This window comes from Plasmodium vivax, chromosome 8 (genome assembly GCF_000002415.2).
Source record: "Plasmodium vivax chromosome 8, whole genome shotgun sequence".
Lineage (NCBI taxonomy): Eukaryota > Apicomplexa > Aconoidasida > Haemosporida > Plasmodiidae > Plasmodium > Plasmodium vivax.
The window spans coordinates 1,395,819-1,411,173 of record NC_009913.1 but is presented as its reverse complement, the minus strand read 5'-3'; the positions used below and the strand labels follow the sequence as shown (position 1 = coordinate 1,411,173).

Sequence of the window (15,355 nt, the reverse complement as noted above, 5' to 3'; positions counted from 1 at the left end):
TACTTTGGGAGCTCATCCGGATGGACGTCACTCCGATTCGCGAAGAACTCCCACGTGCGTCCCTACTTGTGCACCCCTACCTATGCGCCCCTACCTCACGTGGTGATTGCTTTCCTCCCCGCTTGCAGGGGTGAACGCCCCAAACGCGTTTAGACAGACGCTTCTGGAGACCATGCAATTTTTTTTTTATTTTCTCTCTTCGCCCTCCAGGTGGGCGTCCTACGTCTGGCACTTACCCTTTAGCAGGTGTATGCCTTTTCTATTTTTATTTTTATTTTTTTTTTTCTTTCTGTCCCCTTTTGGACGTTTCGAAGAGGCATTATTGGGGGAAGCCACGTCGGAGGGATACCGAAGAGGAGAAAAAAAAAAAAAAAAAAAAAAAATCAGGCAAGAAGAACCGACCCTTATCGCTTCCAATTTTTTTTTTTTTTCGCTGTCCACACGCGCACGCACAGCGGAGGCCCCTTTTCGCTCGCTGCTCCCACGCTTTGGGAGAAAGGAGACCTCACAGCAGCGAGCTCTTCACGTCGGGCGCGTTTCCCCTTTATAGCGCGTTAGCCCCTACATTGGGGCGAAAGCGGCTACCCCCATGGGGTGTTTTATTTATTTATTTTTTTTTTTTCCACCCATATTGTATTATATCCCCCTTGCGGTGAACACCCTTCATGCCACATCAACCCCGGGGATGAGCCATCCGGGCACCCCTTTGGACAGTTCCCCACTTGTGTTTTTTTCCCGAACACACCAAAGGTGCACGCCCCTCCCCCAGCAGCGCCGCAGCCACGCGGAACCGCCTCCGCGAAGGGGGAGCCATCGCACGTTGCCTACTGCTTTGCACAAGCATGTCATCGTTCCAGCGTGCGGAGCGGTTTGCCCTCTTCCAGATGCAAAGGCCTCCGCGCGCCACACGCTACAGCATCGGAATGGGAAGCCTCGTTGGCACCACTTTGTTTTTGCCTTTCCCTCCATTTGCAGCTTCTTTTTTTTTTTTTTTTTTTTCCCCCCAGCTCGCCGGAAAAGCGGCAAAGTTCAACGCGAAACGTGCCGCTCGCGTGAAGCGCGCCTACCCCTTCACGTGTACTCCCCCCAGTGTGCACTGCGTCCGTGCGGTGACACCTCCGTAAGATAGCACATCCGTGCGACCATAAGGCGTAGTCCCCACAACGTCAGACGTTTCCACTTTGCCAGAACACCTCCCCCCGAGCGGAACAGCGAAGGGCTAGTTGGAAGGTGCCAGCCGAAGGGAGCGCTCGCCCAGACATAGTCGCGTCGCCCCAGCGCCTCACCGTTTCAGCACTTCGCCGCTTCACCACTTCTCCACCGCTTCACCACCTCACCGCTTCGCTGCCTCACCATGAGCGAAGACGCGAGCAAACGCGCGAAGCCGGAGTTCGAGGGGGACTGCGAGTTCCCCCTGCAGAAGAAAGTGAAGAAGGGGCACTACAACTATGAGAACCAGTCCAAGGGGTTCCTGATCGGCAAGGCGACCTACACGCAGCAGTACTGCGAAATTTACAGCGCGCGGACCAAGGCGATGAAGGGGCTGCTGGTGAGGACGGTGGAGCGGCTAGGCGGGGGGGGCGGCCAGGTGAGCGGCCAGCTGAACGGTCACGTCAAGGCAGAGCTGGGCTGCAAAGTGAAGGGCGAAGATGCGGGAAGCGGTACGGGCGAGGAGACAGGAAGCGGTACGGGTGAAGATACGGGAGAAGGTACGGGCGAGGTTAAGAGCGAAGGTACGGGCGACGGTACGGGCGACGGTACGGGCGACGGTACGGGCCGCTCCTGCGGGGGCAAGGCGTACCCCCTGCTGCACTACCTGAAGGAAATCAAGACGAACGAAAACTGCTACTGCATAGGCACGCTGTTCAAAAAAATGGAGCTGCGGCCCTCCATCCTAAACGAGTACATCAGCGAAATCAACGAGGCGGAAGACGTCGTGGTGAATTACTCGCATGACGAAGACGTCCTTTTTCTGGAGGACGAAACGGCAAGGCTAAAGTTGGAAGGCAATATAAACAGTGACCATTACGTGACCGGGCTGACGGTCATTATAAAAGGGACGGGCATGAGCAACGGGTCCCTCTATGTGGAGGAGCTCATTTATGCGTACGTGCCAAAGTTAGAAGTTCCGAGGTGCATTAGCGATGATGATAAGTATATCCTGTTCGTCTCGGGGCTGTACATAAGTGAGCAAAACGAAAACGGACATAACACCTCTCTGTTGAAGAATTTCATTTTGGGGCTACATGGAGATAAGCACTTATCCGAGAAGCTCATCAGGGTAGTTATCGTTGGAAACTGTCTTCGAAATGTAGAGAGCAATGAGAAAGACATGAACACAGTTGACACGTTCCTTGCTTCTCTCTGCCCAGCTGTGTATGTAGATTTAATGCCTGGAGAGAAGGACCCTAGTGATGCCATCTTACCACAACAGCCATTTCCTAACCTATTTTTTAAGACTGCCAGAAGTTACAGCTCCTTTCAGTGCGTAACCAACCCGTACCTCTTCTCCATCGACGGTGTGAATGTATGCTGTATGTCCGGTGAACCTGTTAACAATATCGTCTCCTACTCCAAAAATTGCCCTTTGGACGCTCTTAAAATGATTGCAAAGAGTCGCATTTTATCTCCCACCTCGCCTGATACTCTGGGGTGCTATCCGTTCATCGAGAAGGACCCGTTTTGCCTACCGGACGATGATAAGTACCCCCACATTTTTGTCAACGGGAACTGCGCGCAGCTCGAGGTGCAGCACCTGCACGGGGAAAAGACGCTGCCCCTGCTGGCGTGCCTGCCCAGCTTCGACGTCACCCCCAAGGCGCTGCTCGTCAACATCAGGAATATGCAGCACGTCACGTTGAGCTTCGACGTGGGGGAGGGGAGTGCCATCCAGAAGTAGCGAACGCACGTTACGGCGTGAGTAATTTGCCGACGCATCACACGTATGTGTGTATATATGTATATATACCTTTTACGTGTTATGTTTTTTTCCCCTTTTTAACCTATTCATTTGAAGTTCACACAGCGCGCTGATATATTTTTTTTTCCTTCCTGTTTCTCCCCCGTTTAAGATATGCCCGCACATGTCAAGTTTTTATCCACCCCTCCCCTATCGCACTCTTCCCAGCACACATTTTTAACAACCGTGATCTTGTTAAAATTGCTTCCCGTAAAATAGAAGCAGCGCGTCTTTTGCAACTGCGAAACGTATGCAAATCGTAAGAGGGGTATTCCCCATCCCCCAGGGAGGCCCTTCCACACGAATTGGCTTAAAAAAGCAAATGCGCCCCTTTCCTTTTTTATCGTAAGAGAAAAAGCAGCTAGCCATTTAGCGAAAAAAAAAAAAAATACACAAATGGGTAACATTCGCATGAACGGTTCATGCAATAACGCGGCAATAGAATAATTCTCCCCCATTTCGCGATTTTTTTTTTTTTTTTTTTTTCTTTTCCATCTGCACGTTCAGGCAAAAAAATACCATTGCGGAGTGCACTTTCAAAAAAAAAAATTTCCGCAAAGGAATCGACAAAACGTTCACTTCCCAGCAGTGTGAAAGAAAAAATGGGCAGACGCGAAGGAATACACTCAAAAAGGAGGCAACGCGAGGTACGCTAAAATTTGTTGCTCGCCGTGCGCGCGTCATTGTGTGCCGTGGAAAAATTGCTTCCTTCCCGATTTCGCGAAGGGCGCGCTTGCATTTGCTGAAGCGGGCTGAGCGAGAAGAAGGCGATCTGTCTGGTGTGCGAGACGCCCGATGCGGCCCCTGCATGAGGAATAGACCGCAGAGGGGGAAAAAAAAAAATAACACGCAACAGTGAGAGGAGTAGTACACGCAGTAGTGCAAGCACACGTGTATGAACACAGACGTGTACACTTCCGTACTGCCGCTCCCCCCCCATGAACGACAAAATAGTGATTCGAGAGCCCCTGTTCGCGGCGCCGAACGAGGGCAAGAGCGGCGCGGGCCAGTACGAGCAAGAGAACTTCTTCGGCGGGGAAAGGAAAGATGGGGCGAACCTGACCCACCATATAGGCACAAATGGGCCATACAAAAGGTGTGAGAGGTGGGAACACGATGGGGGAAGCGAACAGAGGAGTGACCCCCCCCTCCAGTTAAACGAAAGAGAAGACATGAGCTGTTTTGTCAACTACAAAGGGGATACGCAAAATTTAAGTCACGAAAAAAATGTTTTCGTTTCGTTTAGAAAAGGAGAAATAAACCCCACCTACAATATAATGGATAACATACACGATGTGCATTACACCAGGAGAGGTACCAACGGTTTAAATGATTATTTGAGGCACGTGAAGATCAATCACACCGCTCCTTGCGTGGGTGAGTTCAGGACCTGCATGCATTGCTTCCTCAGCATCGCGACTCTCTTTTGCAAAACGTGTAATGTATTTCTCTGCGCAGTGTGCAGCATCAAGTTGCATAAAAATGAGAAAGACCACGTAGTCAACGTGGCCAGCAGTGGCTTGTTCGAAAATGACTGCTCCTATAATGATGTCATCGTGAGGGAGAAGGACAAATGGCTAGTCGAGATGGATAATAATATCCCAGTGAAAATTAGGGAGAAGTGTCCTGTGCATACGAATGAGTATGTGAAGTACGCCTGCAAGAGTTGCCAGTACACTTTGCTGTGTAGTGACTGCTTGCTGAATGACCCTGTGCATGTGCAGAATGAGGTAGTGGGTGGGGGGAACTCCCCCGGGGAGAAGCGGCAGGATGGGGCGCACGCCCAGGAAGGGTCCCCCCGCAGCGACCAAGAAGGGGAGAACGATGGCGGTGGGAGTGCAGCTCCCTTGCGCGGTGGCGACCCGCCAAGCCAAACCATCGTCAGCATACACCAAAAGGGGGACACAGCCGTGTCGCCCACCACCACGCGTATCACCACGCCGCCTACCCCCGCGGACGACTTGCTGGCGCACCTGAAGCCGGGGTTCAAGCTAATCCGCGGCGGCCACGAAATATACACCCTGGTGGACGCGAAAAATGAAATAAAGCGGGAACTGAATGACAAACTAGAAGTCTTGTGCCGAAAATCGCTAGTCCTCAAAAATGCAATTCCGTCGCTGAGGAACACCTACAAGTACGGAAAGATCACGAGCAAAAATGTGAAGAGGTCCATAAGGGCTTCTTTCACCATCACGAATAGCTACCTAGAAAAGAGAAAAAAAAAATTACACGAAGAGCTAAAAGTGGTACAGGACAAAAGCACCAACTTTTTAAAAACGATAGACGAGCAGAGAATAAACTATCACAGCTACCTTGGGATGAAGAAAAATGAAATTCAGCACATGGTGAAGTTGAGTGGTCGAAATGCAGGTCTCTCTTTGGACTACTACGTGCAGAAATTAGAATCATACAAGTGTCTATTTTTTTCTAAGGGAAACCTAATAGACATAGAGAAGAAGCTGGAGATCCCCCACTCGAATATGAAGTCGGAGCATTTGCCTTCCCTTGTAGAAACGATGAGGGTGGACGTTTTGGAAGCGAAAAAAAAGGTTAGCGACGCCTCTGCACTGATTAAGAAAGAATTTGAGAAACTCTTCAGGTGTAGTAGCGAGATTGCTGTCTACCCTGCGCACTTTAGGCACATCCTCCAGAAGAGGATATACGCCGGGGGGAGGGTCGAGCCGGTGGATGTGGACGCGAGGAGGCGGCAGAGGTACTTTCACATCCTCCCCTTCACAGATCTGTATATGAACATGCAGGTGACCTTCCAGCAGCAGTTCTTGCGGAAGGACTCCCTGCATCAGAAGTGGGAGGTGCGCACCGTTTCGCTGCGCTCTGTTTATTTGTGTGTGCACACGCATGCGGGGGAGGTGATGAGCGACGTGATGAGCGGCGTGGCAAACGGCGTAGGGAGTGGTGGAGGCCCCCATGGCGCGTTCCCCGCCCAGCTGCCTCTCTCGGAGGACCCCCCCCAAAGCAGCCACTTCATCCAGAAGAGCGAAATAAAAAACCTCAGCAACGACATCGAATCCGTTGTGAGTCTCCCCAACGTGAGCGTCAAGCTGTTTTCCCACGAGGACATAACGAACATAACAATCTTGGAGAGGAGGAACCACCCCTACGGGATAGAAATCACGGAGTATAATGAGAAGAGGGATTTGTGTGGCTACTGGTTGTTGACGGCCAAGAAGGAGAGCGATGTGAATGCCCTGTTTGACCTGTTGATGGGTGTTAAGAAGCAGAACAAAACGGGTGCAGTGGTCCCATCTTTCCACCCAAAGATAAATATGAGCAACCCGATGTTTCATTTCCACCAGAAGAATGTAAACGAGGTGTATAAGCAGTTGGCGGGGGGCCTGGTGGAAGGGCCAGTTGTGCTCCTTCCCGGGGAGAACACCCACATGGGGGAGGCTAACGAGAATCGCTTGAGGGGGGATGAACTGGGAAGGCAGCAGGGCAGCCTCGAAACGGGGCAAAGCAGCCACAGTGGTGATTACACCTATGAGCGGTTCAGGAGGGACTCCAGCCTGCTACACTACTACGAGGGCATGGACGACCCGGAGTATAGCCAGCATGTGAAGAGCCACAAAATTGAGGACTTTATCGTTGGCCAGACAGACGTGTCCCCTTCGAATGAGGAGATGGCGCTAGCGGAGTGCAGCCAGGATGTGTGCGCTGAATGGAGCAGCGCGGAATCCATCAACCCGTTTTCCCCCTGCAGAGCTGCTCTGGGGAGGGCGCCACGGAGAAAATCACCACAGAGGGATCCCCCGCAGAGGAGGCATCAAACGAACCGCTTGCCTGAGGGGCACACCCAGGGAGGGGCGGGCGCAGCTAGACTACACCCCCTGGGGGTCCATCCGAAAAAAGGGCTCAAAACCCCCCCAGATGTAAACATCAGCACGGTTAGGCTTAATTTAGTTCATGAGGAGCAACACTTTATGCCCATGAATGTGGGTTCTAATTTTTCCCTTGGGGAGTACACCGCGGGGATGTACAGCAACGGGGTGCATATCACGAGAGGGGCGACTGCAGGGGGGGCGGTCCACACGGGTAGTTACTCTAATAGGGGTGGAGACGGAGGAAATGCTCTCGGGGGGGGTTCCCTCACCGGTGGCACCTTAGTTAGCGGTCAACCTGATGAAGAAGGAACCTCCGTTGGAGAGCCAACGAATGAACATTCGGGGGAGAGGCGCAGCGGTGACCATAGCGACGGCGTTTTTGCGGTCACCACGGGGGGTAAATGTGGAGACAAGCTTGGGGTGAAGAATGGTCTCATGTTAGGCAGCCTCCCCGTGGAAGACCCCCCCAAAATGGAAGGGGGGGAGGATGCTCCTGAGGGGAACGGGAAAGGAGAGCCACACACGGGTGAAGCAGTTGGAGTGGCTAGGCAGGTCCCCCATTCGACTGCCACGTCGGTGGCGAAAAGGGAGACGTGCCGAAAATTGGCAGCCATAGTACAGCCCCTAGAGGGGGGACGCCCTACGCGTTTGATTCATCGTGCGGAGGAGGAACCCACAGGAGGGAAAACCACAGGGGGAGCTACAAACGGGAGCGACCTGGAGGAGACGCTCGCCAAAACGGGGGAGCTGCTCAACAGCGATGAAGTTACGAAGTTTCTGCGGCGATTGAATTTGGCACAGAGCACAAGTGGTGGTTCGCTCAGCTCCTGTAGGGTGAAGCGACTGCCTGGTGAGAGGCAGTCCCCCACGGTCGAAAGGGGGGTGGCAGGAGCGCTGCGTTGCCCAGACGGGGGGGCCACCCACGTTTGTGTAGCGGACAGAGGGGAAGGGAGTAACACTCCTGGGCATAGGAAGCGAGGGGAATCATCGGTAGAGTCAGCAGAAGAGCCACCACTTGAACCAGCAGAAGAGCGTCCTTGTAGGGTTTACCCTGAGGAGGGCCCCCTTCCTGATGATATGCCCATGAATGGAACCGCCCCTTCTCCACGAGACAGGCGGAATAATCAGATGCAGCTGCTTGCCCCTGTGAGGAGGGAAAACCTAGCAGGGGGGAACCCACCCTATGGTGGGCATAAAGAAGAAGGCATCACTAGACATGGTGAGCGGGAAGGAGACGCCCTGACGACTATCGTTGGGGACCACTCCTCTGTGCGGGCTTCCACAGGGGTGATGATGCTCCCCTTGAGCCAATTGGACACATCAGAAAGGGGGTGCTTCCCCGTGGGAGGGATGAATGCAAAGGTGCCTTTCCGGTGTGGAAGTCCCCCCAGAGAGGATACCCATAAAGTGAGCAGAATTTGTAATGTGCTGAGCGACCATCGGGGGGGAAGTGACCGGGGGGGGTTGAATGAACCTGGGTGGACTAGCCCGGGGGTAGCCCTAACCAGTGGAGGCGACAATGGGGAAGCACATTCCAACAGGGTGCAAACAGATGAGCAGATAGGGATGGGGACGACCCACCCGCAGGGACATCGCAAAAATGGTGTGCGGTGTTCCCCAATGGAGGACGTCCCTCGGGAAGAGAACAGAAAGGAGGTCTCCCCAACACGGGGGGGTGACCACGCTGCTACGCCCAACCTTAGAGTGATTATGAAGCCATCATCTGTACACCTCCCGGGGAGAGCGAGATTAGTCAAGGGCACAGAAAACTCACAGGGGAGAATGAGAAGTGGCGTGGGGAGGTTCCGGCTGGAAAAGGAGGAGAGGCACAAGACGCCGCCCCCCAAGCGGAAGAAGAACCAGGGCGGCGCAGGAAGCTCTGCAGTTCCAGCGCCCATGCCCATGGCTCGCCTGAAGCAGCTTGACGGGGAGCTCGCACCAGGGGGGGACCTCCCCGCGAGTGTAATCAGTCGAGTGCTCAGCCAGATAGGCAGTAAAAAGGTGGGGTCCTAGGGGTGGAAACGCGTGGGGCGGCTCACTTTGCCTGCCGGAGGGAGGAAGCGTCCCTCCCCGTTCGCGGGTGATTCGCCTATGCAGGTGATTTGCCTTTGCAGGTTATTTGCGTTAGAGTTTGAGTTTGCGGCAATTTCGCTTTTGGCCTCTTTCGCGTTTGGACCATCGTGGGCTTCGCACATTTGACGTGCCTTTATTTATTTATTTATTTTTTTTTTTTCGAGTTGCCCCCTTCGCGCATGCAGTGTAGTGCGGCAAAAACTGCTGACCAATGGGAAGAGGCGACCTCTGGTCCGCTTCTCAAATGGAGCCGTAAATCCATTTGGCCGCTTACGTGTAACTTGTGGCACACGGGGGATGGTTCGCGCTGCTGGAGTGGGGAGCGCTACGAGTGGGAAGCGCCACGAGTGGGGGTCTTCACCACGTGGAAGAGTGATTCGCCAGTCGCTCCGCCAGTCACTCCGCCCGCCGCTTCACCGCTCCACCGCCGCTAAACCGCTTCATTGCCGCCCCCCCCCTCAGGCGTAGGGGTTGCGCGGGCCCTTGTCCGCGTTGCTGGCGGGGTTCTTTATCGTCTCGTCGATGGAGAGGATGAGGCAGGCGGCCTCGGTGGCGCTGTAAATTACGTTCCGCTTGATTTTGGTAACCTCGAAGATGCAGTGCTCATACGCATTGATGATGTCCCCCTCGTGGCAGTCCACCCCATACCAGATGTCGCTGGTCTCTTCGGAGTGTTTCTTCCTGAGTTTGTTCAGAATATCCGTTGAGTCATAGCCAGCGTTGTGCGACAGGTGTCTGGGAATGGACTCTAACGCTTTCGCGAAGGAGTAGAGAACAATCTGCTCCTTGTTGCAAATGGATCTACTGTAAATGCGAAGATGCTTAGATAATTGCATCTCTATAGAACCCGCTCCGGGAACGATTTCGGAGTTGCCCATGCATCTGAGCACAATCATAATGGCGTCGTTAATGGATCTCTCCACCTCCTCAATGAATTGGCTAGCACCTCCCCTCAAGATGATGGTAACTGACTTGGTCTTCAGACACTCTTTAAAAATGTTGTACCTTTCATTGCCAATTTGCACCTCTTCGAAGACTCCACAGGTGCCTAATATGCCTTCATTTAAGTTAAACAGGGATGTCTGCACGATGGCACCCGTTGCGTTGGCCGTTCGTTTCAAATCCGCATCTTCCACTCTGCCTGCGCAGAAGATATCATTGTCCGCAAAAAACTGAGTGGCGATATCTCCAATGGGGAGTCTGGACAAGACGATATTAGCTCCACTCTCTTTTATTAAATTTAATTTTTTAAAAATAATTTCCCATTCCGCCTGCACAATGGAGTTATAGTCACTAGGGTTATCTATCCTCACCTCTGCATTCTCCTTTTCTGCCTTCAATTCAAGCTCTACATTTAGGAGCAGAATTTTTGGGTTCAGAAACGTTTTGGGTTGTTGTTCGAACCCAGCGTAGGAGAACGTTTTTTTAAATGCCACTCCGTAGATGAGCTGTGTGTCTAGGCAAGACCCTCCTGTGACTTTCTTAATTCCTACGTTTGATTTGTCTATGCTATCTCCCAATTTGAAGACCGCGTTTACCACCAGTTCACTGAAGAAGGCCTTGTGGTTCGAAACCAGCTTGGAGTTTAATGCCGTCTGGGCACACTTGATTAGGATTTCTTTTTTTTCCTCTTCACTTTTGCTAACGAACCTGAGACTTAGGTCATTCAACTTGTTGATTGCCACTGTGCATGCATTTCTGAACCCATCGATTATCATATTGGGTTCTATTCCATCGTTTAGTAATTGCTTAGCTTCGTTTAGTAACTCTCCTGCTACTACTACCACGGAGGTGGTTCCGTCTCCTACCTCTTCATCTTGCGATTTGGCTATGTCCACTAGGATGCACGCGGCGGGGTGGGAAATGCTCAGCAGATTCATCACCGTCGCCCCATCATTCGTTATGGTGACGTCCTTCTCCGTGTAGATCAGCTTGTCCATGCCGCGCGGCCCCAGGGTCGTCTTTATGATGTCCACGATAATTTGGCACGCGTTTATGTTCCGGATGATTTGGCTCTTCCCCTGGGCTTTGTCCGTGCCCTCCTTCAGCAGCACGATGGGCAGCGACTGCGGGGGGGGAAAGCGTGAGGGGGGTGAGAAGCGGTGTGAGGAGGGAGCGACGTGAGGAGCGGTGTGAAAAGCGGCGTGAGAAGCGGCGTGGGACGCGGCGGTGATGCCGCCTAAACGGTTAGGCCCCTGCGTGGGGCTAACTCAGATGATTCCCCTTTTTGGGGCGAGGCGGGCTTACCATTAAGTGGCTCATTTTGAAGAGGCGAGGTGGAGGAGGTGTTCCCTTTGGGGGTATTCCCTGTGGAGGTGTTCCCTACGGAGGTATCCCCTTTGTAGCGCTTCCTTCACCTCACTGGCGAGGGCAAAGCGGCGCAAAAAAAGAAAAGAAAAAAAAAAGTGGCAAACTGGGAGAAACCAAAGCAGCAAAAAATTATGCCGCCATCCAGGTCTGTACGTTTAATAACGGTCGACTTGTTTGCACTCCCGTTGGATGATTCCCCTTTTTTGGCATTAACTGGTGGGCATTAACTCCGCCTCATATTACACTTCCACTTGGCATGAAAAACAATTCACTTGCGAAGTCGCCGCGACGTTTGCTACTTCCACAAGAGGGAAAGAAGAGCTAACAAAAAAAAAAAAAAAAAAAAATATGGTCCTTCGGAGTGCCCTTCTGCAAACATCACATGCAACCTTTATGCTTCCTGTTGTACCAAATGTAGCACAGTGTATTGGTGTACTTTTTTTTTTTTTTTTTTTTTTTTTCCTGTGAGAGAGAAGAAATACATCGCGTCGGCAGGTCGCGCCCTCTACACGTGTGGGGGGGACTCCCTCTGCGGGCTTTACTTCGCATCGGCAAGGACATATAAAGGAGAGTAAAATAAAACGCCCCTTGTATTTTACCAGCAGTACGTAGCAAAAATGGGCAAAAGTGCCCATCGAAAGATGGAAAATCGGGCCCAAAAAAAAATAAAAAAATAAAAAGCACCCCTTCAGCGGACTCATCCACGAAGCAGCGCCAATTATTGTGCCTCCCACACAACCGTATGCACACTCCTGGAGGGCGCATTTTTAATTGAACAGGCAGGCCCCCCACTTCGCCCCATGTGTTACTTGGAAAGGTAAAAAGTTCATCAGCACGACGGTGAAAAAGTAATTTTTCGCTAACTTGCTTAAGTTGTTATCGAAAGATTAAACATAAAAAAAAAAAAAAAAAAAAAAAAAGGATGCAGGGAAACGTTACGTAGCACATCGTTGTACACTTTCGCCTTTGCGCAAAGGGGGGGCGCTTCAATGGGGGGGAAATCCAACTGTGCATGAACTGCTTAGCCGCAGCGTTGGCAGCCCCTCGTGAAGGGCAAAACAACACACTTTAAAAGGAAGACCACATGTTCGAAACGCACTTCGAAAGCGAACAACGTTTCCACATGTGCGTCTTGCGCAGATCGCACCTTGCGAACGTGGCGCAGAGGAAAAGAAAAAAAAAGCAAAAAAAAAGAAAAAAAAAAGGAAAAAAAAAGAAAAAAAAAACTGTCCTGTTCTGCCCCCCAACGATGGCAACCCTTTTTTCGCCTGAACAAGTCAGGTAGAAATGACCAATGGGGGAAAAAAAAAAAAAAAAAAAAAAAAAACGGTGGAGCTCATTTTGTGCGCATCTCCTTCGTCCACTTCTCCCCATTTTGTGTGCGCCTTCTTCGCCCACTCTCCCCATTTTGTGAGCATCTTCATCCACTTCTCCCCATTTGTGAGCATTTTCGTCCACTCCGCGCACCTCCCCCAATCAGGCGTTCGACTTGACGCCGCTAATCACGGACAGGAACTCGGAGGACGCGTCGGAGACCTTCCCCCTGCAGGAGCGAGACGAATTGGACACCGCGGGCTCCGCACTGGCGAAGAACCCGAACATGGAGCGCAAGTTTTTGCCCCGGCCCTCCTCACTTTCCTTTTTTTTCTTGGCGCGGTTATTACCCCTTTTTTTTTTTCCAGAGGAGGTGGATCTTTTCGCGCGGCCCACCTCGTCCATATCGTCGTGCGCCCCGTTTGTGGCGTCAAAACTTGGGGGAAAGATTACACGCCCGGCTTCTCCCTTCTCCTCCGTCTCGTCTCCCTCCTCCGCGGAGTGCTCACTCCCAGCCGCATCCGGCTTGACTATTTCGCTGTACAGGTGGCTGGATTGTTTCCCCCCGATTCGTGCGTTATGCCCCGTTAAGTCTGTGTCCTTCCGAGTGATCATCAAGTTGCGCTCCGTGATGATGACGCGGGAGTTACCATTTTCCAAATTGTTCATTGACCCCTGTGCAACTTCTCTTAAACAACCAAAGGGGAAGTTGCCGATGAGAACTTCATCATCTAGATCAATAACATTGCTTGAGTTTTCTTCCTCCTCGTTAGGGTGATAGTCATCTCTGTCTGGTGCCAATCCAGGGCACATGTTCCTCGCGTTTAGATTGCTCGCCTCTATTTTGTAAACAAAACCTTCCTTCTTAATGCACCCATCAAAATAATATTTGTTCATGTCGGAGCTGTCTTGGTAGTTATACCTATCGTCAGAGCTACTTGCGGTTAAACAGTCGTCTAACGTCTTTCCCTTGTTCATTCCGATCGATGCGAGGTGACACAAATTGATCCCTCCATGTTCGCATTTCCGAGTGGATAAGCAGTCAAGGTCGCACGGCAAGTTCCCCACATTGCACAGGAGGGACGTCAGACGGCTAGCCATGTCAACATGCGGGGTGGAAAAAAAAAAAAAAAAAAAAAAACTCCTAACTAGGTTTTCTCTCCAAATGGGCCCCCAAATGGTAATCCTTTTTTTTTTTTTTTTTTTTGGCAACGTTGGAACGATGTGCATACACACATGTGTTTTTTTTCCCCTTCACGCACGCTTATACATGCGCATGTTGGCTCCTCTCCATTTGAAGGAGCCACACTGAAAGAACCAACTCGCAGCGGTGACGGAGTGGGCGAATCGGAGGAACCCCCACCTGGTCACCACAAACGGGGAGGTGGAAAAAAATTACCGCCAGCAAAATTACCACCAACAAAATTACCGCTAGAAAGTTGCCGATAGCAAAGTTGCCTTTTTCAAGTTGGCCCTTTTCAAGTTGGCCCTTTTCAAGTTGGCCTTTCACAAATTCGCCTTTCGCAAAATTGCGAGGGAGAAACGCCTTCCGGAATTTTTTTTAAATGAAGAAAATGCACAGAACAGCGCGGTTGTAAAATGAGGGGCAAACGACGCGACCGTCCGCGCGCACTGGTGAGAGCAATGCCGATCAATCGCAACGAATCGCAACGAATCGCAGGTGTGCTAATTTTTCTTTTGACTCCGCTTCGCCACATATTGAGAGCGCTAAGCAAATTCGCCATCCTGGGAACATGCGGAGTTTGCGCGGCTGACCACCCCGCGTGCACGCCCCCTCGGAGGGGCACAACATCGGGGGGAACGAAAAAATAGGATGTGCAGGTGTACACATCTGAGCGCACGGCAATAATTTCTCCGTGTGAATATGTTTACAAAGGTTGACAACACCTGTGCCTTTTATGATGGATCTTCTTGAGGTGAAGTTGTACACCTTGTGTGGTTGCCTGACCCGGTCAGGTAAATTTCGACAAAAATTACCCCTTTTTTTTTTTTACCTGACTTGTTCAGGCAAAAGTGGGGTTCGCGCGGTGCTGTAAAATTTGTTCAGCAGTTGTTAACCGGTGTGTGAGTGTAACATTGGAGCATTTTTCAACCAAGCGGGGGGGAAACTATCAAATTAGGACGTCACTTACCTAGTGGCCCTCAAAAGAGGTAACACCGCTTTGACGTTCGAAAGGGGACATTCCGTGGAGTGGAAAAAACGGTCGAGCTATGTGGGGACAATTTTAAGAAAAAAAAAAAAAAAAAAAAATCTTAGATGGGGTGTGCTCACAATGTGCCAGTTCGACAATCGATAAAGGGGGGGGAAGCATTCAAATGGGAGAAGTGATCCACATGGCGAGCACTTAATTTTGCAAAAGAATCCCATCTGCGAAATGCGCAGCTATTTTTGGCTCGGTTTTCATTTTACTGGGTAATCGTGCGCCCTGTGGAGGCTGCAAGAAAACGTTTATTTATGCTCTCCCCCTTGCGCGAGCGCGTACGTAAAATTTCTTTTTTTTTTTTTTTTTTTTTTTTTATGCCGCCTCGGATAGGTACACTTTTGGCATTGAAAAAAGTACATACTGGGAACGGGGGCAAAGGAAGGTATCTTTGCGGGAGGGGCATTATCGCTGTAAATGACGACTAACGGATACGCGATTATTGCTAGTTGAAAACTACTCCAATTCCCGTCTCGAGGCTTGAAAAAGCTGAGGGCAATTTTTGTAGCCTTTGCATGAAGGCGAACAGTTTTAACAAATCAAACTTTTGCATGAGCGGTGGGATATATGGCCAAGTGATGTGGGAGGTAGTTTGCAAGCAGGGAGAGGGCCAAATGGGGAGGTGAAATTCGCTG

At 51.2% G+C, this 15,355-nt stretch overlaps 4 protein-coding genes across 4 annotated transcripts, besides 14 other annotated features; 2 read left to right on the top strand and 2 right to left on the bottom strand.

Moving 5' to 3' along the window:
• The first annotated feature begins 82 nt into the window (after nt 1–82).
• Nucleotides 83–105: a microsatellite.
• Nucleotides 106–151: 46 nt separating this feature from the next.
• Nucleotides 152–171: a microsatellite.
• A 1,041-nt stretch (nt 172–1,212) lies between these two features.
• Nucleotides 1,213–1,236: a microsatellite.
• A 118-nt stretch (nt 1,237–1,354) lies between these two features.
• On the top strand, nt 1,355–2,899 carry PVX_119520 (DNA polymerase delta small subunit, putative; the record flags this gene model as incomplete). The annotated part of the gene is made up of 1 exon (XM_001613051.1): nt 1,355–2,899. The coding sequence occupies one exon, from the start codon at nt 1,355–1,357 to the stop codon at nt 2,897–2,899; it is 1,545 nt and encodes a 514-aa protein (XP_001613101.1).
• Nucleotides 1,475–1,503: a microsatellite.
• Nucleotides 2,900–3,080: 181 nt separating the features above from the next.
• Nucleotides 3,081–3,119: a microsatellite.
• A 172-nt stretch (nt 3,120–3,291) lies between these two features.
• Nucleotides 3,292–3,351: a microsatellite.
• Nucleotides 3,352–3,897: 546 nt separating this feature from the next.
• PVX_119525 (hypothetical protein, conserved) lies at nt 3,898–6,764 on the top strand (the record flags this gene model as incomplete). The annotated part of the gene is made up of 2 exons (XM_001613052.1): nt 3,898–6,627; nt 6,681–6,764. The coding sequence occupies 2 exons, from the start codon at nt 3,898–3,900 to the stop codon at nt 6,762–6,764; spliced, it is 2,814 nt and encodes a 937-aa protein (XP_001613102.1).
• Nucleotides 4,158–4,198: a microsatellite.
• Nucleotides 4,775–4,802: a microsatellite.
• Nucleotides 4,886–4,914: a microsatellite.
• A 285-nt stretch (nt 6,765–7,049) lies between the features above and the next one.
• Nucleotides 7,050–7,103: a microsatellite.
• A 55-nt stretch (nt 7,104–7,158) lies between these two features.
• Nucleotides 7,159–7,214: a microsatellite.
• A 102-nt stretch (nt 7,215–7,316) lies between these two features.
• Nucleotides 7,317–7,345: a microsatellite.
• A 758-nt stretch (nt 7,346–8,103) lies between these two features.
• Nucleotides 8,104–8,148: a microsatellite.
• A 1,171-nt stretch (nt 8,149–9,319) lies between these two features.
• PVX_119530 (T-complex protein 1, eta subunit, putative) lies at nt 9,320–11,507 on the bottom strand. Its single transcript, XM_001613053.1, has 2 exons — nt 11,122–11,507; nt 9,320–10,940 (listed from the first exon to the last, which is right to left on the bottom strand). The coding sequence occupies exons 1-2, from the start codon at nt 11,134–11,136 to the stop codon at nt 9,333–9,335; spliced, it is 1,623 nt and encodes a 540-aa protein (XP_001613103.1). The 5' UTR covers nt 11,137–11,507; the 3' UTR covers nt 9,320–9,332.
• Nucleotides 11,134–11,166: a microsatellite.
• Nucleotides 11,508–12,660: 1,153 nt separating the features above from the next.
• On the bottom strand, nt 12,661–13,476 carry PVX_119535 (hypothetical protein, conserved; the record flags this gene model as incomplete). Its single annotated transcript, XM_001613054.1, has 1 exon — nt 12,661–13,476. The coding sequence occupies one exon, from the start codon at nt 13,474–13,476 to the stop codon at nt 12,661–12,663; it is 816 nt and encodes a 271-aa protein (XP_001613104.1).
• Nucleotides 13,477–15,355: the final 1,879 nt, after the last annotated feature.